At 55.7% G+C, this 23,391-nt stretch overlaps 1 protein-coding gene across 3 annotated transcripts in view; it reads left to right on the forward strand.

The window, feature by feature from the left end:
- The first annotated feature begins 514 nt into the window (after positions 1-514).
- The window catches only part of ACOT11 (acyl-CoA thioesterase 11), a 45,783-nt gene continuing 22,906 nt past the window's right edge, over positions 515-23,391 (forward strand). Inside the window, exons 1-2 of one of the 3 annotated variants that reach the window (XM_081818461.1) lie at positions 515-594; positions 22,256-22,466. In XM_081818461.1, the coding sequence (XP_081674587.1) occupies positions 22,328-22,466 (139 nt within the window). In that variant the 5' untranslated portion in view covers positions 515-594; positions 22,256-22,327. Of the gene's footprint in view, positions 595-1,035; positions 1,199-6,928; positions 6,984-22,255; positions 22,467-23,391 lie in introns of those variants that run through there. The other 2 variants (XM_081818459.1, XM_081818460.1) reach the window with 2 other exon arrangements.

Raw genomic sequence — 23,391 nt, forward strand, 5'->3', positions numbered from 1 at the left:
AGTGTGTGGGGAGTGAGCTCGAGGCAATGAAGGGCAGAGGCCTCAGACTGGGCTGACCTGTGTTCCAACATGGCTCTGCACTCAATAGCTGTGCCACCTAGGACCATGTCATGTGCCCTCCCCAAGGGACCTCCCGGTGGGTTGGAGTGAGGACAGCACTAGGCCTTGGACACAGCAGGTGCTCGGTTATCACGAGGTGCTCATTATTACTCCTGATCCATTTGTCTACCCCAGCTCCCCTGCCTGGCCCTCCCCTGCCTTCTTCTCTTAACCACTAAGGACTTTATTTTATTGGCCCATCATGAAAAGTCCAAGTGTCAGTGTCAAGGCCTCCTCATGAAGCCTCTTGCAGAAGTGAGAGGGACAAGGGAGAAATTTGGGTGGTCTCTCAGTCGGTGGTGGCTACAGAGGGCCTGGGCTGGGTGCCCAAGGGGCTGAAGCCTGTGGAGCTCATGAGGTGGAATTTGGCAGAGGTCACTTTAAGAAGTCACACTGCTTATTTTAAGGAAGGAGGGGGTGTGCCCTGTCCCTGGCCAGTAGCTACACTGGGCTGCTCTTGGGGGCAGCACTCCTGAGGGTGAAGAGTCCTAGCAGGTGGGTCTGATGTCTCTCTGGGAGGCTGCTGGACGCTCCCTGGCTTCCTGCCACCTCCAGCCTGACCCCTTGTGGACGGATGGGAGCCTGGTGACCGGTGTGCCAGTCTAACTGGCTGGGGCGGGTGCGGTGGGGACTCCCGGCCCTTGGGAGGGACCCCGGAGCCAAGAGGCCCTGTGAGCAGGATGTCAGGGGCTGGAAGTGGGGGTGACTAAGTTTGGCTGTGGCTGGAAGTAAAGCGAGTGTCCCGCTAGGTGCCCAGTGGGCAGCCACAGGGCCCCCTGACGTGGCCGGGGCCCAGTTGGCAGCCGCTCTCCTTCCGCTCTGCCAGGCGGGCACAGGAGCCTCGGAGGGGGGTGCTCCGGGCGAGGGGGGCAGAGGGCAGTGTGAGGAGAGGCAGGGCTGGGTGATAACAGCTGGGCTCGGGAGGGGCGGGAGCTCGGGAGGAGGGGCGCGAGGAGAGGCTGACCGGCTTCATTTGGAGTCGGAGCCTGGCCGTGGCTCAGGTGACCAGCGTCTCTCTCAGAAGGTGCCACCGACCGTGCCACCGGCTAGTGGGGTCTCGGCCGCAATGATCCAGAATGTCGGAAATCACCTGCGAAGGGTATGCAGGGTGGGCGGGGGCGGGGGGGCTGATTGGAGGCCAACGGTGGGCGGGGGAGGGGGCTGCAGGCTGGGGATCCTGAAAGAGAATTGAAGTTTCCGTTTTAAGTCAGAAGTTCTCCATCTTCGCTCTCATTTTCCACGGGCCATTTTCTAGCTCTCCTTGGAAGGAGAAACTGCAGAACTCCTAGGCTGGTTTATTAGAGGTAACAATCTCCAGACAAGCCCCAGGGGCCGTGCTGAGGGGAAGTTCTCTGCGTCTGGAATTCTATTCCGGGGTGTGTGTCTCTCCCAGCCGAGTCCTGTGTGTGCTTCTGCCGGACGTCTGCGCTCCGTGCCTCTGTGGCGTGCTGGAGTTCAGGGCTCCAAGGCCCGGAGGCCACTAGAAGTTACAGGGCTGGGTGGGGAGGGGGTCTGAGTGGGTGAGGGAGGCTGTGGCAGCCCGCGATGCTCGGGGACAATGACCTCTTTCAGAGAGCAAGCTCAGGACCAGGCGTGGGCTCTTGGACAGGTGTCCTGCTAGGTGGCCTTGCAGTGCACGTTTCCCTGGAATGTCTTACCAGGGACTTTGGAGCTGAGATTAGATGTTGACGCATGGGACAGAGCCAAGTGCTCATCACCGCCTGGCGGGGGCCTTTGATCTGGTGAACGGGAGAAGGGTGCAGGACAGACTGGCGGAGGTTGTGCTGGGCGCAGAGTGGGTGTCCTCTGAGGCCGTTCTCAGGAAAAGCCTTTTTAAAGGGGGCGGGGGCAAATAAATCTCTTACCTATCCCCTCCCTCCATCTGCATGACCAGCGCTCAACTCAGACCTCAGCGCCCTCCCCCGTCCAGGGCACCTTCTCCCTGCTTCCCCGATTCCACATCCAGCCCCTCCCATCCCCTTCCACTGGAGGGTTGCTTCTAATAGGTAAATGTGATCATCCCGCACCTGCTGAGCCGGCTGCCTTCAGTATAGCCTTCCTGTTCCTTACCCGATACAAAAGGCTCTTGGTCATCTGCTTCGGCCTGCCTCTCCCTGCTCATTCCACCTTCCCCACCCCGATAGATTCAGCCATACTGAACCGCTTGCCACTGCCTCAGTATACCACCTTTGTTCTCTCCTCTGTGCTGTGGTCCCTACTGTGCTTTTTGCTCGGGTGGCCCCTAGCCTCCCCCCGGTCCTCCTGGAAAGTTACCTCTGAGCCTTCAGATCTCAGCTCAGATGCTGGACTCCTCCAGAAAGCCTTCCCAGATTTCTCAGGGCACAGGGAGCCTCTGTGTTAGTTCCTTCTCACACTGGATTGTGTGGTGCACTTGCATGTCCATCCCTCCCACCAGCCAGTGAGTTCCACAAGCCTGCTGTCAGTGTGCCCAGCAGAGGGCTGGGCATGGTCAGAGCTCCAGACAGTGTCTAATGAATGCATGGGCACAGGCAACTTCTCAGTGAGGCCGAGGGTGGGATCTGAGCAGCAGGACCTCTTGCCCCCCATCTCCTGAGCTTGGAGCAGACAGCATTTTCCAGGTGGGGCTGTGTCTTCTCCTGTGCCTTTCATGATTTTTTTCCCATTGATCCCCATCAATAATTGGGGGAGAAGGCAGTGGAGGAAGGATGTATCCTTATCATCATTTTACAGAGATAACAACATCGTAGTCGCAAATCTGTATATAGTGCTGACCATGCTACGCACTGCACCAAATGCTTTGTATATATTAATTCGTTCAGTTCTCTCTGAGGTAGGTAAAGTCATCATCCCCATATCCAAGATGAGGAAACTGAGGCTCAGAGGGGTTGAGGACTTGCCCAGGCTCAGGATCACACTGGCAGGAAGTGGCAGAGCTGGGATTTGAACTCAGGCAATCTGGCTCCCAAGTCTGAGCTCTTAGGGAACCTGAGGCTCAGCCCTGCGAAAGCCAAGTGAGACTCCAGCCCACATGTTTCGAGTCTGAGCCCACAACGCATTTTGCTTCCCTACACTCTCCCACCCACTCTCCTGAGTCTGGGAGCGGGGGTAGGTGTGGGGGTGGAATTGGGCCCATGAGGTGACATGGGTGACCTCATGCCGGCTGAGAACACTCTAGCCTTGATTGCCACCTATGGACCATTGCCTGCATGGTAGATCTCCTTGGATGCCCCCATTTCCTCCCGAATTCCCTTAGTTCCCCAATGATACGGGACAGTTTGGGATGGTTTTCTGAGTTGTAACCAAAGCTGTTTTTAATGAAAAGCAAGCAAATAAAGCAACCTGCCTATCATATAGTATGAGTGCAAAAACTACTGAATGAATGAGTGACTGGGGGAGCTCGGAAGGGTGCTGAAGTAGTCCCAGAGGGCTTCCTGGAGGAAGAGGCAAGACTCAGACACTTAGCTTCAGCCTGTTCAGGAACCCCATATGAACCCTGGTCTCAGCCATGGACAGACACCCTTAGTGTTTGTAGTCTGTCTGGAGGACTCTTCTTCATCTTTCAAAACCCAGCTCAGCCATCATTTCCCATTCCCATCTGCATCCTGCCTGCCCCCAGAATGAATGGTGTCTCCTCAGGATATTGTACTGATTTCAATTCTTCCCTGCCCAGGGATTAGCCTGTGGCAGGTACTGAGTACTGTGTGATGAACCCAGGCTGTTGTGTGGAGCTGACAGCTAATGAAGGAGACACAGTGAGAAAGTAGTCGAGTAAATATAGGATCCGAATCTGTGCCAAGCCCCGCGAACAGTAAGAACAATAAGAGTAAATGCCACGTAAGTGCTCCCTGTGTGCCAAGCATGCATTAACTCATTTAGCCTTTATAATAACGCTATGAAGTAGATAACCTTACTATGCCCGTGTTGAAGATGGACCTGAGATACAGAGGTTAAGTAACTTGCCCAAGGTTACACAGCTATTAGCCTCAGATTGCAGGAGAACAGGGGACTGTGAGAGAATAACTGGAGAGGTCAAGGGAGGGCTCTCTGAGCCAGTGACAACTGAGCAGAAACCTAGCAGTTGAGAAGGAGACAGCCAGAGGAAGGCCTGGAAGGGTATTCCAGGCAGAAGGAACAGCATTCATTGGCAGGCTCCAAGGTGTGGGGGGCTTGGTGCCTCTGAGCTACTGAGTGGAGGCCGGTGTGGCTTGGACAGGATCGAGTGAGGGCAGAGCAGGTGGGAGGGCCTGAGACAAGGCTGCAGTAGGCTGGGGGTCTGGGCCTTGCAGGCAGGGTTTGGGCTTTGGAGTGCTAGGGGTTGTATTGTCCTGCCCACCAGACTGTGTGGTACTTGGGGATGCTCTGGTCCCCAGGCTTAGTGCCAAGGTACATAGTCCCTGCACACTGTGCTCAGAGAAGCTCAGAGACCTAGGGAGACACATCATCATGGTTCCCGTTTGTATGGCCAGCACCACGAAGGTCCTGGCCACCTTCCCACCCACTCCCTGACCCCTCACAACAGGCAGGTGGGTGATAGGCTCAGGCCCCTGGTACAAACGAGGCACGGAGAAGTGAGATGATGTGCCCGGGCTTGTAAGCTGGTGAGAGACTTAGAACCCTTACCTGCCAGGCTGAGACCCCTTTCCCAGTGCCTGTCCTGGCCAGGGAAACATCGGGAACCTCTGCACATCCAGAGAGTGGTCTCACTGTCACCCTCAGACCCACCCCATCACAGCCTCCTAGCCCACCTGACAATGCAGATTCAGGGCCGATCACCTGCCCCCCTGCCTCGCACATACCGGGGGCTAGCGGAGGCTACACCCCTGCCCTTCACCTGTGTTGGGTCCCGGCTGGGCCAAGCCGGCCTCCCCAGCACCTCTGCACAGCTGCTCATGAGTCTAGAGACCTGCCTTACAGACACTAACTCACTTGACCCTGTAGGCCTTAGTTTCCTCCTCTGTGATCCCGGGCTGTTCCTGTGGATCTTGCTAGATCACAGGCAAGCTTAATGACTTTGGAGGAGTGCGGAGCTTGGCACACAATTGACCATGGTAGATATGGGTCCTTCTCTTTTCATTTCATCTGGACTTCTGTTTCCTCAGTGTTTCAGAGACAGGGTCGGTTGGTTGGATGAGGTGGTAAAAACTAACTCGTCGAGTACCTGCTGGTGTGAGGCGTACTTCAGCTTCCTGGTAGCGCTGCTGCTGGGTATGCGTCTGGCTTTGCATATAAGAAAATGAACCCTCTGGCCTTGAGCCACTTCGAGCTGGTTAGAGAATTCAAAGTCTTGTCTGGGCCCAAGCTACAGCTGGGAGGGGGCCCTGGTGCCATGACTCTTCTCCATGTCCTGGGCCGACCTGGCTAAGCAGAGGAACTGACCCCTCTGCCTTGTGCCTCTCCTGTCCTGTGCCTCCAGGGACAGATGGTGCCGCCGGCTGGAAGCTCCTGCCACTCTCCAGGAGCAGCCTCCCTGCGTGGAGGAGGTGGTATCGGGGCGGGAGGGAAAGGACCAGAGTCTGGCACTCTGGGGACACTGGGATGAGTCAGACTGGACCTGTCCTCAGGTGCCCCCAGGCTGATGTGGAGACAGAGAGAGGTACAAACCACTGATGACAGCAGTGTGGCCAGCTGTGACAGAGGGAAGCCCAGAGGTGGCCCTTCACCAGCCTCAGGGGCAGGGCAGGCTCCCTGGGGGAAGTGATGGGTTAGCATGGCCTTGGAAGTCTTTTCGGGTCGGGAAGCCTGGTCCAGGCAGAGGCCTCTGTGTGTGAGATGTGGGAAAGGAGCTTGTTCTGCTAGCAGTGGGGAAAGAATTCGGTAGTGACTCCTTGAGGAGGCCCTCTCCGGCCCCCTTGTCCATGTAATATGTATGTCCTGCCTGGGGCTTCTTCCATGGAAATAATTTGCCCTCAGCAAATTAGACATTAATTAATGAATGTCGGTAAACATTAAGCATTAAGCATCTCTTTTGGAGACGCAGCTTTGGTAGTGAGAAAAGCAAAGTCCCAGCGCCACCCTCAGGGCACAGGGCCCTTAGGCAAGTCTTTCAGATAGCCCGGGTGTCAGTTTCCTTTTTTGTGCAAGAGGGATAATTGTCCCCCACAGGGGAGGATTACATGATATTATGGATATAAAGCCATTATATAATGTATATAAAGGCCTGGAACATGGTAGGTACTGGAAAAATTATGTCAGGGAGGCTGGGAGAAAGCGAGATGTGGGTCAAAGGGTACCAACTTTCAGTTACAAGATGAATAAGTTCTGGAGACCTGGTGGACAGTATGGGGACCACCGTTAACAACAATGTATTACCTACTTGAAATTTGCTAAGAGAGTAAATCTCAGGTGTTCTCATCCCCCCGCCCGCCGCCCCAAACAGGGTAACTGTAAGGTGATGGATTGTTAATTAGCTTGATTGTGGTCATCATTCCACAATGTATACGGATGTCAAAACATCACGTTGTGTGATCTAAATACATACAACTTTTATTCGTCAATCGCTGGGACTCTAGGGAGCCATGGGACCTGGTCACATGCTCAAGGAGTCTCCTATTTCTGCATGTCTGCACCCACTTTACAGTCTGGGAAGCGCCCTACAAGCTTCATCTTGTCCGGTTGTTCAGAAGCCCAGCGAGTTGGCAGGCAGTCCCCAGTGGCACCTCTGTTGTGGCCCGTCCCTCACTGCCCCACGGCGGTGCCGAACCCCAGCCTCTCCACTCCTTGCCGGTGTCCTATTTGTGACCTCTAGAACAGGCTGTGATCTGCCCCTCCGGGGGTGCGGCCCTGCCAGGTGTGGCCCATTCCCAAGCCTGGAAAGTGGTCAGAGGTCGAGAAGGGGTGTGGCTCTTAAGCCTTCCTAAAGCAGCCTCGGGTTTCCAGCGTTCGCCAGGGCCGAGCTGAACCAGGTGGGTCTCAATTTCCATTTGATCCCTTAGGGAGGGTGTGGCGAGACCCAGCTCCTGTCCTTCTCTGGGGATACTACCCTGTATGAGCGGTGGCAGGGACAAACGGGGGTTCTGGAGTCAGAAGATTCTGGCTGGCTCTGGGCTAGTGGCTAGTGGCTGGCTACTCCTTTCTCAGCCTTAGTTTCCTTGTCTGTAACATGGGGCTGTGGGGGTAGTAATGGGCCTGGTCACATATGCCAAGCAGGTTAGTGCCCTGCCGGCTTTTCCACAGAGAAGACGAGTTTTAAGAATGAGTGGTGTGCCTCCAGGCTTTGAGAGTGGTGGGGTACGTGGGGGAGGGGGCCGGAGAGAGGAAGGGGCCCAAGGACTATGACTTAGGGGCAAGGGAAGGGGCAAGCCCCACATTGCTCTCAGCACTCCTCACCCCACCTCAGGGCCCCGTGGGACTCTGAGTTTATCTGATCCCCACCCCCTTGCTTAAGACTAAGAGAAGGTGTGTCTCACCATGCAAACTGGTTCTCAGCGAGGCAGGCAGGAGAGTGGGATGGACTTCTGAGCCCACTAGGCCCTCTGGATAGGCCATTGTGGGGGTGATGATGGTGGTTGGGGTGCTGAGATCCCTTTGGTGCCGGCGGGACGGACTGTCAGAGACCACAGCACTTCCAGCTCTTTCTCCATATCACCTGGAAGGCAATCCATGGAGGGTCTCCAAAGTGCCAGGCTCTGTCTCAGAAGTCCCATGGGCTATATGATCTAATCTGCCTCCAGGGCTGGTGTCCCCCCTGCAGCACCCCGGCCAGGCTCTGGAGTCAGAAGAACCCAAGTCCACTGCCCCCCCGCCTTTCTTTCTCTCTCTTTTTTTCTTTTTAATAAACTCTATGCCCAACGTGGGGCTCAAACTCACAACTCGAAGATCAAGAGTTGCATGTTCTTCCCACAAAGCCAGCTGGGCACCCCACCCCTCTGCCTTTTGTTGGCTGCGTGTCTTCCAGTGGATCTTTCCGTGTTCCTTGTCTGAATTTCCTTTTCCTCAGCTATAAATGAGGACTCCTGCTTCAGAGTGGACTTGAGAATTCCCAAGGACTAGGCCCGGCCGACAGTCGGCACCCATAGATGGTAGCCATAGATTTATAAAATGGCGTCTTCAAGCTTCTGCCAGGCCAGTTCTTGGGCAGCTCTCTGGCTTGGGGAGATCCCTCTCCTACTAGTTGTGTCCCATCAGCTGCCAGATGAGACCTCCGGTATCTCCCAGCTTCTAAGGCAGACAATACCCCTTTCTTGTACCCAGGTCCCCTTCCAACTACTTCCTGGTTTCTTTGCCCCCCTTTCCCAGAAAAATCTCTGCAGGAGTTTTCTGTGGTCTCTGCTTCCACTTCTTTACCTCTCACCCTGTCCCTAATCCATGACTCCTCTCCCTGCCCTCCCTCCAACCCCTTATAGCTTCTCTGCTCATCTGCTGGGACTGCTCAGCTCCTCGACCAGCAGGCACCCTTGCGGAGACCCACCCCACCTTAGTGTCCTTCCACCTCACCTGACTCCCTCTGCTTCCCTCTGTAGGCTGCTCCCTCCCACTGACCTCTAAATAGCTCTGTCTTTGCTCGCTCCTTGGACGATGTCTATTCTGTCTGCTGTGGCTCTGTGAAAAACTATCCCCACACCTAGTGGCTTAAAAAAGGAACCGTTTTACTGTATCTTAAGACTTTGTGGGTCAGGAATTTGGGCAGGGCTTGGCAGGGTGACTGTTCTGCTCTCCACGGTGTGAGGTGGAGGTTACTTGGTGGTATTCAGCTGGTGGACGGGCTGGCCTAGGGAATCCAAGATGGCATCCCTGGTATCTGGTCCCTCGGCGGGAATGGTTGGGGGTTGGGCCTAGCTGGGACTAGCCGCCCTGCTGTTCCTCCAGCAGCCAGACTTGTCCCAGATCCTCCTTGGGCTCTTTGCACCCTCTGTTCCCCTGCCTTGGAACCCTGTGCCTCCAGAGCCTTGCATGATCGCTCCTGCTTTCATTCATTCAGAGCTGGGCCTTGAAGCCTTCTTGATTACCTAGGCTGAATTAGCATCTACCACTCCACCACCTTCTCTTTTCATCACATCTGCTGTTTCTCATAGCACTTTTCAGTCTCTAAAATGATCATGTTCCTTTGCTTGTTTATTGTCTGTCTATCAGAGAATACATTTAATGTTGTATTCCCAGCATCTTAAGGGAATGAATGGGAGTTTTAAAAAAGATTGATGTTGATCCCCAGGCAGCACTGGCCTCTTTCTAGCCTTGTGCACCCCTGTGTGGTCTTGTTTTGTTATTTTTTTTTTTTTTTGAAGATTTTATTTTTTAGGTAATCTCTACCTCCAACGTGTAGCTCAAACTCAGAACCCTGAGATCAAGGGTCACATACTCTCCCGACTGAACCAGCTATGTGTCCCTTGTCTTGGTTTTATCTCTCACTGAACCCTCCTGTCCTCTGACTCAGCCAGCCCTGAGATGTGTAGCAGGAGGCCCACCACCAGGCTAAACGTAGCCCTACGCCCTCACGGTCTCCCTCCTGCCTGGTTTTCTTCCCACGCTACCCCTGCCCTCAGCTCCCCCTCACGGGGATGGGCCTTGTGCTGCCTACCACAACCCCGCTGCAGGCTGCCTCCTCCCTGTCAGCGCGACGTTCCTGCCCTGAGCACGTCCCCACCCTCAGCACCGCAGAAACCTTCAGCCAGAATCGGCACTGCTGTGGGCCGATGAAATGATGAAATCGTGCGGCCGCTTCCGCAGATCCAGCCATGAAGCTAGAGCCTCCCCAGCAGCCATATCACTTAAAACAAAGTGAGGGCGACAGAAAGACAAAAATGCAGGCGGAGCCCATGAATCCTGTGCATTTCACCCCTTGGTCTTGTGTTCATAAGTTACAGCCTTTCAGGTAGCCACCTGCAACCAGGTTTGTCTTCGTCCCGGCCGTTTGATCACGTGTTGAATGGAACAGACAAATGTGGTACTCCACTGGAGACCCCTCCAGGTTCAATCGAACACATTCTCACATTTTTACTGAGCATTTACAATGTTCTGGGTCTGTGCAAATGCAAACTGCACATAATGTGTCTATTCCTGCCTCGCCATCTCTTTCCTTGTGCCTGGGATGCCGTGTTCCCAGTGAGCCCGAGCTGGTTTCCAGGGATCGCTGCCTTCTCCCCCTTTGTGAGGGGTCTCGAGCCTTTCAGGGGCCTGGGAAAGGAGATATCCCGGCAACCGTTGCGTCTGCTTCGACTGTGTGTGGACATCCGTGGGAGGCCTCTGTGGCGTGCCACAGACTTTTGCCTGTTCAACTTCTTGGCTCGTGGCTGAAGCGAAGCCCTGGTAGTTGGTAGACAGATGGCAGGTTCAACTGGCAGGGATTGTCACAGAGCAGGGCCGAGAGGGCCATCTGATGCTCCCGCTGCTGGAGCTTTCCTGCCCCTTTCCTGTCCCCCCAAATCCTGGGTCCTTGTCCTCAAGCTCTGCGTGGCCTCTGCGAAGGCTGCCGAGCCAGTCGTGACAGGCGTCTCTCACCCCCAGGCACTGTGCAGGCTCCTGGCGAGGCTGATTTCCTGGGTCGCTCATCATTGCCTGGATTTGTAGTAACATGAAGAGCTGACACTTTTTAATTACTTTCTCTGGGTCAGAGTCTGTGCTAAGCACCTGGCACGTATAATCTCACTGAATCCTGTCAGTGATATTATTATTCCCATTTTATAGATGTGGAAAGTGAGGTTTACAGTAGCTGCAATACTAAAGGGCTTCAGGTTATCCAGGGAAACAGGAGGGGCCAGGACTCCAACACAGCTTCTGTCCGCCGGGCCTCGCTGTGGCCCTCCTGCCAGCTCCCTGGCCTTCCTGTTTGCTTCCTTCTTCTCTCTCTGCCCTGCTCACCCTTTCCTCCACAAGCCCTTCTCGAATTCCTCGGAGACAGTGTAGGGCACACAGGGACAGGTATGAGAAGGCCACCTTGTGGCTGGAGAACTCGGGGCTCAGGGAAGGCCCTGGGAGTGCCCAGGGAGAACCCGCGGTGCACCTGCTCAGCGCGGCAGCCTCTGCCAGAGCCCAGGCCCAGCTCCGCGTCTCTGACGCTTCCACCTGGCCACTCCGGGCCTCCAAAGCAGCCTTTTGGAGTTGGCGGTCCTTTGCCAGGCTTATTCTGGCTCCTGGTTCACTCCTTGCCAGTGTAAGGAATGCATCTGCGGCTAAAGTCATAGCTCTCACTCGGGCCACTCCTCTGCTTTGGAATGGTTTCTTGAAGACTTTGGGGGGGGCAAAAGTTGGTGTGCTGTGTGAGGGGAAGCTGGGCGAGGTGGGAGAGAAGAGATGAGAGGACTGCAGACCCCGGGAGGGGGGCAGGAGAACTGGGGGCATCTGGGGCCTCCTGCCTAAGCGTGGGAGAAGGGGCCCCACCTGCCGGGGAGGACAGGACCCCATCCCTCAGCACGAGGGGCCTGCAGGGGCTGGAGAAGCAGCTGGAGCCTCAGAGGGGCCATGGTCTGCCAGCTTCCTGGGGCAGGAAGTCCTGGCTGTGTGGCCAGAATCCCTCCCTCGGGGCTGAGAGCAGCTCAGGCCTGAGGAATGTGTGCAGCAGGGGGTGGGGGGATAGAAGGGGGCCCCTTCCTGCCCTGTTACTTCCCCCTCGGCCTCTCTTCTACTTCTGTTCCCTATCAGCCTCTGTGCTGTGACCTCATGGTTTCCCATTCTCTCTCCCCTCCCCTTCCCTTCTTTCCCTCCTCTCTCTGTAACCTCTCTCTTCTTCTCCCCACTTCTCTCTTCTGACTCTTTCTCCCTCTCCGCCTTGCCGTCGTGGAGGGGCTCGGGTGCCTGCTGCTGTGCCCAGCTCCAGGGTGAGCGGGGCGTGCCCGCAGGAGCTGGGGTGCCCGTTGCCATGGTGACCCAGAGGCAGGCTGGAAGCAGTTTTGGCAGTCTGGCAGGGAGGGTGGGGAGGCCCGTGCTGAGGGGAGAGGCTGGGCTTGTTCTCCCCAGTCCCCGAAGGGCCCACCTCACCGCCAGGGGCTCCAGCATCGGGGTGTTACCCGTGAATGTAGGTCTCTGGCTGGATGCTATCTGAGCGTCTCCCTGAAGAGCCACCTCGTGCGGGCCAGTCGCACTGGGGGTCAGATTGCCTGTGTTCGGATCCCTCCTGCCTCTTCCTGGGGCTTGCTGGAGGCCGGGAAGGGAGGTGGCAAACAGCCCCAGGGCGGGGAGCTACGGGGAGGCAGGTGCCAGTGGTGTGGGGGGGCGTGGAAGAACTCTGACGGGCAGCCCGGCTCCTCACTGGAAGGGTCCGTGTGCCAAGGGAGTGAGCCCCTGTCTCTGGGACTGAGCAAGCTCATGCTGGACGACCACTGAGGGGGTGTGGTAGCTGAGATCCTGAACATGGGTAATCTCACTGACGTGAGGTTTCCATGCACTGTGGAGATCTGAGGATTTACAAAGGACAGCGTTCAGCTCAGAGAGTTTGGGGTGGCCACCTCCCTCCCTCCCGGGCTGCTGGGCCTTGAACATCCAGGAGGACCAGTGCTATGACCGTGGGCCGTGGGGCGGGGGGGCAGGGGCACGGATACCCTCGCTGTTTCCTGCAGAGGACCTCAGGGGAGGGGAGCTTGTGCATATGGATTCTGGAAGGGCCGGTGGCTGGCGATGTATGGGATGCAGCAGGAACTACCCTGCCTGGCAGACGAGAGAGGCAGTTACAGCAAAGCGGCCAAGCAGCCTCAGCCTTTAAGTGAAACAGACTTGAGTTCCGGTCCCAACTCTGCGCTTACTGGCTGTGCAATTTTGCACCTGTGTGCACACGTGCACTCGCCTGTGTGTGTGTGCACGTGTGTGTGTGTGTGTGTGTGTGTGTGTACGTACAAGTTCCTGACCCTTTCCAAGCCTCTATTTTCCCATCTGTAAGCTGCAGATAATAGCAAAGCTGATGACTGGAGCTGTGTAAAGAGGAAAAGAGATAATGCGATAATGCACACAACATACTTAGCACACTACCTGGCATATAACAAATACTGAACGAAGGGGGTTGGCGATTGTTCTCACTGTCCTCTGCACGCCTACCCCTGCAACTTTATAAATGAGGAAACTGGGGCCAGCGAGATGAAAACATGTGCTGCCATCCCATAGGTCCTCAGTCTGGGGCGCACGGCACGGAGCATGCCCAGTCAGTACGGAGGGGCGGGAATGGGGGTGCGGGCAGGGCGGCCGCACACAGCCAGTCCCTGGTCCGCAGCTTCCCCGCGTGCATGCTCTGCGGGCCCCGCCACCTCTCGCTGTAACAGCGCCTCCTAGGTTGCCCCGTCTAGACCTTGGCTCCTGGAGGGCAGGGCCCCACTCAGGCTTGTCCACCGGGCAGGCCCTACTCAGCCTCGCAAGAAGCGCTGGAGTAAAAGGGAGGCACAGCCCCCACAAATTACAAAGCACTTGTCTCCCTCCTTTATAGCTCAGGACAGCTCTGCAGGGGGCTCATTAGTCTCATCTTACCAATGGGGGAGCAGGTGCGTGTTGTTGAACACGTGAGTAACTGGGTGGAGAGGAAGCGAGTTCCCCGGGGCCCCCTGCGCCTCTGAGGGTAGGTCTGGGACTCCCATGCAGTTGGCCCGCCTCCAGAACCCACTGGCCCACACCGCCTCCGCTCCCCACATTTCTGTTTCCCCAAAGTGAGAGACAAAGGCTGGGGGCGTCTGTGGTGGTTCAGGAGAGACAAGTCCCCATCCAGACAACGGCCCCCTCACAAAGGCACAGGCCCTCACAGTTAGCTGGGTGCCTTTGGTTTGGGGACCTCCCTTAATCCTCACGCTACTCTTGGATGGAGGTGGGGTGGGGGTATATGTCTTCCCCCCCTCCCAAGGAGGAAATAACTTCTCAGTAACTTACCCAAGATCCTGACTCTAAAGACCTTTGGACAGAGATCCACCCGTGCCTCAGTTTCTCCACCCACACAAGCAAGCAGCTGTAATCAATCTCCAAAGCCCTTCTCACTCTCATGGTGGAAGAAGGGTCTGTTGTGTAGATGGAGGCAGGAGGCCAGCGTTCTGTGGTTCAAAGCTAGGGGACCGTGGGCAGGACTTGGGACTACTCTGGGCTCGGGTCCCCTGTGTACCTTGCCAGGGACCACGCCTCAAATATTTGACCATGGGACAGATGAGGTACAGATGGGAAAGCATTCAGAAAAGGCCCTCCTCACCCTGGCTGGCTCCAGACAGCCTTCTCAGTGGGACAGGGGGAGTTTTCAAGATGACCTAGCTGAGGGGAGGTGTCAGATTTCAGACAAAGTTATTTTTACCCTTGGGGGTGGAGGGTGTCAGGTGATGTTTAGGCTCTTTCCTAGAATGGGCTGAGGGGGCAGGGGTGGGAGTTAGGCCTCTGGTGGGGAACCTCACCTGACCTCATGGCTGACATTCTCCCTGGTCTACATGGGGTGACTAGTGGAGATTGGGGACCCACTGACAAACTCATTCATTTGGTCCACAGTGAGCCAGGCACTATGCTGGGCCCTGTGGATACCAGGAGCAGAGAGACAGGGCTCCTGCCTGGTGGGTCTTCAGATCCAGGCCACCCAAATACTCCCACAACTCAGTGAACGTTGTTGGAGTGGACAGCATTAGAGAGGGGAGGTACCTGGTGCCAGAAGCATGGACAGTGGGGAAGAGGTAATGGATCTGAGGGGTGAGTAGGCTTTGCAGACACAAAGAGTGCTCCAGGCACAGGGAACAGCATGGGCAAAGGCCCTGCGGTGGGAGGTGTGACAGGGCACTCTGTGGGGCCTCATGGGGTTCTTCCTGTAAGCCAAACCCTTCATGGTTGGAAAGAGTCTTGGAGACTATCTAGTTAAATGTCCCACTGGACAGATGAGGAAACTGAGGCCTACATAGCTAATAATGAAACCTATCATTTTTACCATGCCAGACACGCCTACTTCCGATACCTTTTTTAAAAAAACGTGTTCGGCATTTTACATTTAATTTATGTTAAATTAGCAGACTTACCTGATATTCGTCTAAAATGGTTTCTCTTAACAATTAAAAAAATAATTTATCAAGGTGACATACACATAATATCTAATTCGCCATTTTCAAGTATACAGTGCAGTGGAACTTGGTACATTCACAATTTGGGCCACCACCACCTCTGTCTAGATCCAAAACATTTCTGTCACTGCAAAGTAAAGCCCCTTACCCTTTAAGAAGTTTCTCCCTGTCCTCCCCTCCCCAGCCCCTGGAAACCACCAGTCTGTTTTCTGTCTCTGTGGGTTTGTCTGTACTGGAGACTTCACGGAACCATGCAGTGGGTGACCTTTTGTGTCTGGCTTGTTTTACTCAGCATGATCTTTCTGAAATTCAGCCATGTTTTACGTATGGCTGCTTCGTTCCTTCTCATGTCTGACTAATGTTCCATTGTATGTACATACCACAATTGGTCTATCCATTTATTCACCGATGGACGTTTGGACTGTTTCCACCTTTTGGCTATTGTGAATAGTGCTGCTATGAACATGGGTGTGGATACATTTGTTGGAGTCTTTGTTTTCCGTTCCTTTGGGTCTCTACCCAGGATTGGAGTTGCAAAGTCATACGGCGTTTCTATGCTCAGCTTTTTGAGGACCTGCCAAACTGTTTTCCATAGTGGCTCCAGCATCTTCTATCCCCTCCGCCCCAGCAGTGTACTGTGTTCTCCAGACCCTTGCCAACACTTGTTATTGTCCATGATTTTGCTTATAGCCATTCTAGTGTTCACTGTCTTTTAGAATCCTCACTGTGAGCTCAGGTTCTTTTATTTATCTTTTAGGCAGATGAGGAAGCTGAGTCACGGAGAGGTGAAATAACTTTTTCCAAGGCCTTCTGGGAAGGATGAGCTGGTGAAAGTTCCGTTAATATTCACTTTTACAGGAAGACAACTAAACTGAAAATGTCCCGTGTGGCTCTACTTCCGAAGGAGGGATGGGGCTACCCTGAGGAAAGCTTGTCCTTACCTCAGAGTTTCTATTATGCTCTGTATCCCTCCTCCCTTCCTCATCAGGTTGGGGGTGTAGGGCGGGATTAGAAAGCTGGAGGCCCTCCCATCTTCCTCTTCCATGCTGGCAGAGCATAAGAGCTTGCTGTCAGAAGAAGGGAGAAACCCAGTGCCTGATCAGCCCACACCGCACTGTGTGCTCTGGACAGAGACTCGGGGCCGTGGCCTCTGTTCTCCTTGGTCACTGACTGGCTGTGAGACTTGAAGTCATTTGCTTCCTGTCTCTGAGTCTTAGACTGGAAGAACTTCTTTCATCTTCCCCAGCCCCAAGGCCCCGTGAAAGTTCTAGAGAGATGTAAATGTGGACTCCAGCTGGTGGGTCTGGGATTGCCTTAAACTCTACCATTTCCCAGGGGCTGCTCAGAAGCAAGGTATCTGAGTTGGCTCATCAGTAAAATGGGTAGAATAATAATGCCTCACAGGGTAGATGTAAAAATTACTGAGATAATCCCTATGAAATGTCCTAGCACAGAACTCCATACATAGCAGGTGTTCAATAAATGTCGAACCAAGTGAATGGCACCTAGGAGGTGCTTACTACAAAATACTGGTTTAATTTTCTACCTTTCCCACCCCATAATCTTGACAAATGTCAAGTACCAGCACAGCCTGTAGCCAGAAGTAAAATGGGGATGTTTGTAGAGGGCCCTGGGGACCATTATTTATCCTGTAGAATGCAGATACGAGCTGATGTTACACGACAATCAGAAACCAATGGAACAGCCCACTGGGGTCCTCCTAGCCCTTAGGCTGGCTTTCTGGATGAGAGCTCTCTCTTTTTATCTACAAGTTTGGTAACCACTGCTACCCCTTTTCGCCTTTTTTTGTCTACCGGGAACCTCAGGGCAAAATGCAATTCTCTATGGCAGCATTTTTGAGCAAGTGGATTCCTAACGTAATCCTCTCTTCCCTTATTTGGTTCCTCAGCTTTGTTTGCATTTTGGCTCTGGGTGCCAGATGGGGTCTGTGTGCTGTGCACATGCAGACTGCCTCAGAGCCTTTTTTGGGAGGAAGGTAGGGCGTAGGCCTGAAGGGGAATTTGGGAGGTTGACAAATGCTCCCGCTTTTGCTGGTGTGGAAGCCGCCAGGAGGACACCCTGGTTTCTCTGAGAGGCTGGATCCCTCTTTGTGGGGCCGGGCCGTCTGGTTTGGACAGCTTCCTTTCAGTGCTTAGAGTGGCCTGGCTCAGACAATCAGGCCTTTCATGAGACCTGGCCAGTGGCTCCTGGGGCAGTCCAAAGCTGCTTCTCCCTGCGCCCCACCTCGGGGCCTGCCTGCTGGTCCCCACCCCCTCAGGAAGTGGGGAGGGAGGAACAGGGGCTTTGCAGTCTCCTATCCAGGCTGGAATTTTTGTTCCACTGTCACTAGCTTGAATTCTCACAGAGCCTCACAACCTTTCCCCTCACAGGGTGGCCCTGAGGTTCTGGTGAACTCAGGTGAGAAAGTACTATGTTTGGGGCTCTCCTGGCTGTATTTCTGTAGAAAAAGCCCAAACTCAGCTTTATGATGCTAGCAGTAAATGCTTGGCCAATGCCGGCCCTGTGGTGGGTATGCACTAGCCTCAAACACTCAGTCCCGTTTAATTTCATCCCCACAATGACACTTAGAGGTAGGTGTTAGAATCCCGTTCTTACAGATGAGGAAACTGAGGCCCACAGAGGTTGAGCAGCTTGCCCAAGGTCACACGAGTTAGTTGTGGAACCGAACTTGAACCCAGGCCAGGCCGACTCCTAAGGCCTGTGTACAGACAGCCTCATGTCATGGTGGGTCGGTTGAGAGGTCACGCAAGCCTGCTCCTTCCTGCCAAGACAGGTGGGTCTCCTCTGCTCTAGGCCTGTTGTTCCAGATGGTTCTTGAAGGCACTAAGATCTCTCAGCTGGCTGGTCTCATTTCCTGGCTCATCACTGTAGGCCACACCTTTCTCCAGGAGTCTTCCACAGTTCCTGGAGACTCCTTGGCCCCTGTCCCTCTGACTCCACCTAGTACTTTCCACCCACTTCCTTTGGCCCCATGGGTCGCATCACCCAAGCCACTGTCATTCTACTCTCCCTTTCTGCTGTTCTTCATGTCCTTTCTGCCTCGTCTTCAAGCCTCAGCTCTAGAGCCACCCTGTCTCTCGCACTTTCCTTCCTTTTCCTCTTTCGTAGGTGTTTTTTGGCATCTGCGCTGTGGCAGGCCTGGGTCTGTCCCTGTCCCGTGGGAATGCCTGTCTGATGGCGGAGGTGGCTCACAAAACAGTGACCACACAGCTTGGTTAGGGCTGTGATAGAGACAGACGAGGTTGCGGGGCCAGGGAGGCCCTAACTCTCTCTGGGGAAGAGGTGGTAGGGGCTTGAAGAGGGTGGATGAAGGGCTCACCTGGCGCATAGGGCAGATAAAGGGATCCTAGGCAGAAGCAGCACCCACATGGTGGGGGGGATGGAGCTGGGTGAGAGTGGTGCTCTGAGGAATGGCATGTGGTCTCTAGCTTGGGAGAGCAGCTGCAGGACCCGCAGAGTGGAGCCTTGATCCTGAGAGCAGCAGGGAGCCATTGAGGAATCTTGAGCAGGGGAGGTGTCTGGTCAGGCTTGCTCTTCAGAAAGGTCTGTGTGGTCCTGAGGGACAAATGAAGTCCCACAGTGGGGGGAGTTATAAAGACTGGACCTAGTGTCCCTGCAAGGCAGGATACAGAAAGCTATGGTTGTCATGTTGGTGGATTTGCTGTTGGAAAACATGGGCCTGGTGCTTGTGGAAGCTAGAAGGAGGTGGAGAGACTGGAGGCCTGTGGACAGGCTGTGGGAACAATCTAGTGAGCTAGCAGTGCCTAGGGGGGACCTGAGGGTTTAGGGAGGTGGGCCTACAGTGGGGTCAACAGTCCTCACCCTCTGCCTTCCTTGTGAGGATCCAGTGGGGTGGTAGACATGAAAATCAGTTTGTGAAGCAGGGACATGGGACTTGGTAGTTGGAAGAGAGAGGAAATCGGGGTTAAGTCTGTTGGTATGGGGTTGCTGTCACAGGAGGGCTCATCCTGGCTCCTCAGCTGTGTGACCCAGGGCCAGCCTTTCCCTCTGTGTGCGTCATTCTCCCTAGCTATGAAGGATTGGGTGAAGTGGTCCCTCCTGCTCTGACCCAGCAGGTCTGTGACATGGCTGTGGCCCAGGAGGAGGGACACAGGGCCCATGGTGTAGCCAGCTGAGGCCAGGTCTGGGCTGACCAAATCTGGCCAGGTCTGCTGTGGTCTGGGGCCAGTGTAGGCACATCTACCCTCTGAGAGGGCACAAACTCTGACCCCCAGATGCCCTCCCCACCTTCATAGCAGGCTCTGCCCTCCCAGTCAGCTGTCTTGGCTCAGCTTGGCCTGGCCGCCCCAGGCCTTGACTCCATCCAGGGCCTCTGCTCTCCCCGTGACTGGCCCTGGGAGGAGTGACCTGGCTCTGGGGCCCCATTGGCTGAACGTGGTCTGGGCTGCAAACGCCCCTGCCTCCCAGGCTGGCTGCCTGCCCAACTTGGGATGGGAGGAGGGCCAGCCTGGCCTGCCATGACATGGGCAAACTGCCTTGGAGCTAAGGAAGGAGTTGGAGTCTGAGAGGCCGTGCCTGGGGCCACTGGTGCTGCTCTGTCCCCTCCACTCATGCTCCAGCCCAGGGGCTCTGCGCCCCTCACTTGGATGAGAGTGGGGGATGGCCACAGTGGGTCTTGTCCCTCAGTTTGCCTGGGAGCTCAGCCCTGCTCAGAGGAGCATGATATTTCCTGTCTGATAGCATGGCAGGACCTCTCAGCTTTCTCAATGGAAATGTCAGCTGGGCATGCGAGAATCCTGTAGGGGCAGAGTCCAGTCCTGGAACGAGGACCGGGGGTGCCTTAGGGATTGGCAATCTTCCCCTGCCCCTGCCTGCCCAGTGAGTGACAGATGAAGTTCAGGAGAGGCAGGGACGTGCTCAGAATCACATAGCACCAGAAGGACAGGGCTAGGCTTTGAACTCAAGTCTGTCTCTGCTCATCCCTCCACAAACCTTTGATGAGGTCCTACTGTGGGCCAGGCCCTTCTAAGCATGAGCACTAGAGTAGGAGCTTCTCAGAGGGAATGGACCAGTTTATCTTTGTTCTCTTGACGTTTGGTCTCAGGGCACAGAGGAAGTGCTCAGTGAATGAATGAATGAATGAATGAATGAATGAATGAACAAATAAGGCAAAGATCCTGCCTCCTCCAGGCCTGTAGAGTCCAATGGGAGGGTAGCGACTCCTTTTCATAGAACAGGAAATAGGAGGCTGTTGAGAGTGGAGACTGACCAGGTGAAAAGCAGAGGGAGGACTGGAACTCAGATGTCCCACCTGCTGGTCTAGGGCTGTTTCCATCCTCACTTTCCACATCTGTAAAATGGGGTCAACAGTCCTCACCCTCTGCCTTCCTTGTGAGGATCCAGTGGGGTGGTAGACATGAAAATCGGTTTGTGAAGCAGGGACATTGTGTGTAGGGCTTCCTTGTGTGCATGCCTGGAACTGCCCAGAAATCCCATTATGTTCTGCTCCCTTTCTTCTGACCGCTTACCCTTTGCATCTTGCCTCCCCCATTTCCCTAGCTTGCTCTATGGCTTCTTTCCGGAATGTTCTGCCCAGAACCCCTAGCTGTGGGACAGGTTTGGGAAGAGTACGGGTGACTGGAGTCTCTCTGCCTCCTCCCTCTACCGTCTCCCGCACCCAGAAAGGCAGCCATGTAGCCACATCTATGCGGGCCTCCAATGCACAACAGGCCGGAAATGCCTTGGCAGTGGTTACCATGGTGACAGGTCCTGCTGCTTGGACCACAGTGGTCTGCCAGACACCTGCAGGAGCCTGCAAGCCTGGCAGCCTGGCACCCTGCAGGGCCTCTTCCCAGGCTGAGTGCTCCTGGGGCTGCCTCGTCTCTCTCCTTGATGCCGAGCACTGTACCTCATACCCAGGGGTTCTCAGGAATGAGCTGCCTCTCTGGGGACCCATAAGCTGTCCTGGGTCAGACAGGCCTGGTTTGAATCCCAGTTCTGCTACTTGGGGGTCGGTGGTGACCTTGAACAAGTCACCTTGGCGTGTTTTGAATTGGTTAAATTGGCTATGGAGCCTCATGGGGGAACTTAGCCAAGGAGGACAGACCCCAGCACAAGAGCCATCCTTGCTCCCGTCTGCAGCTGTGGTGGGGTCAGTGTTGGGTCGTGGCACTGGGGCATCTCAGCCCCAGCAGTAGACAGTGTAGTGTGGTGGGTAGGACCTCAGACTCTGTAGCCAGACCTTGGGCCACAGCTGTGCTCGCCACTTCCTGGAGCCTCCCCTGCAGAGTGAGGGTAGCGACGAACCCACCTCAGGGGTTTGTTGAGTGGATAAAATGGAATTGGGACATGCAAAGTGCTTAGAAGAGTATTTGACGCCTAGGAAGCGTGCTGTAAATGTTGGCAGCAACTGTCCCAGTGGCCACGAGAATTGGAACTCGTGTCCCTTCTCTCACACAGGCAGGGGTACTCAGCTGTCGTTCACAGCCTGTTAGGGAGAGCGGGCCAGAGAGACAGGAGGCCCCCTTCCTCATCCCACCCCATGCAGAGTACTGCCAGGTGCCCCCCATCCCTTCTGCCTGGGGACAGGCAAGCTGGGCCCTGGGCAGAAACTCCACCTCCAGTCCGAGTTTGAGGACTTTCTCTGCTGTTCCTCCAGCCGGCCACTGCTGTCACCCTGGCCTGGATCAGACAGCTGGTTGGTGGCGGCCCAGAGCCCTCCCGGTCAGGAAAGCCAAGTGCTGAGGACAGATGAACACCCAACTGAGGTGCCACCTCTGATGTCATCTGAAGAATGAGGGAGCCCGAGGAAGGGCGCTCAGGGGGTGAGATAGGAGCTGCTTCTGGGGACACTATATGGGGGACAGATCCCCAGACCTGACTGCTAGAGTGCTCACCAGGCCTCCCTGCATGGGGAGGGGCGGGGATCTTTCGAGAATGAAGGTCAGTCTGAGGCACAACTTTAGCAAGCTGGCCCACGAGCAGAAGGGAGGACTGAATCTCTCTCCCCCTCCCTCAGGTTCAGCCAAGGTCCTGCTAACATGGAGTTGGTGTCCAGAAGGAAGCTGGGCGGAACTGGCATCCAGTGAGCCCCCTGGGCTCCGAGTGCCTGGGCTGGAGGGTGGTGGCCGCTCTTGGAGTTGGGGTCTGGTGGGAGGTGGCCCCGGGGTGCTCTCCGCTCCCCCTCTGGCACTCAGTCTTGGGACGCGCAGACCTGGGAGAGCCTGCAGCGAGCTGACCTTTCTGTCCCCACCTTTTCCCAGGGCATCGCGTCTGTGTTCTCGGGCCGCACGTCCCGGAAGTCAGCCTCTCGCGCAGAGCACGCCGACGGTGCCATGGTGGACAGTGAGGGGTACCGGAGCCCCACGGAGGTGCAGATGAGCCAGATGGTGCTGCCTTCCCACACCAACCAGCGCGGCGAGCTGAGTGTCGGGCAGCTGCTCAAGTGGATCGACACCACCGCCTGCCTGTCCGGTGAGGCTCCGCCTGGCACAGGTGTCCTCCCGCCGGTGCCCGCCACCCCGAGGAGAGGCCTCGATCATCAGAGATGGTCACTGTCCCCCCGAGCGCCACGCTCATTCCTCATCCTGCTCTCTGCTCACGCTGGTCCACCTGCCTGAAATGTCCCCTCCCAGTTCTCGATGCTCAGCTCGGGCCCACCCTCTCTCCCCCAGACGCCCACAGCTCTGAGGGCTGGCCTGCACCCTCGGGTCCCTGCTCCAACACAGTGCCGCCTCAAGTGGGGCTGCCCCAGGCTGGCCTGAGGGCGCCGTGAGCCAGGGCCACGGCTGCCTGCCTTCCTGAGTTGAGCGGAGCTGAAGCGAGCTCATTCCTCTCCTTTTGGAGTCTGAGTATTCTCCAACCCACAGGGAGCTCGCAGCCCAGTGGGGGCACAGACAGGTGACTTCCCTGCCCTGCTTGATGGGGGCTGGGCAAGAGGCACAGTTGGGTCTGTGGGAGAACGGATCAGAGGCCCTGACCCTGCCCCAGCAGGGGAGGGATTCCCAAGGGACTAAGGCGGCGGCGGTGAGCACAGTCCCGAGGGTAAGAGTGACTCAGCCAACAAAACAGAGGTGGGTGAAGCCCACGGCAGAGGCCAGAGGCGTGGCACCTGGGAGAGCTGGGAAGTGGAATAGCCCAGGGTGATCACTCAGTCGTTCAACAGCCGCTCATTGAGTGTCTACCTCGGGCCAGGCGCTGCTCCCGGCCCAGGGCCCAGCAGTGAACAAGACGGGCAAAACTCCCGGCCCTCAAGCGACTTGCCGTCTCCCAGCAGGGAGAGACACCAGACAGACAAAACCAAGATAAACAAAGAGGGTCAGTGTGTATTAGTCATCGAGGTGAAGAAAGAGGAGGGCGGGGGTGTGGGCCAAGAGGCACAGCCTTAGCTCGGGCCACC

This window comes from Leptonychotes weddellii, chromosome 4, assembly GCF_054177405.1.
Source record: "Leptonychotes weddellii isolate Sample4059 chromosome 4, ASM5417740v2, whole genome shotgun sequence".
Taxonomy (NCBI): Eukaryota; Metazoa; Chordata; class Mammalia; order Carnivora; family Phocidae; genus Leptonychotes; species Leptonychotes weddellii.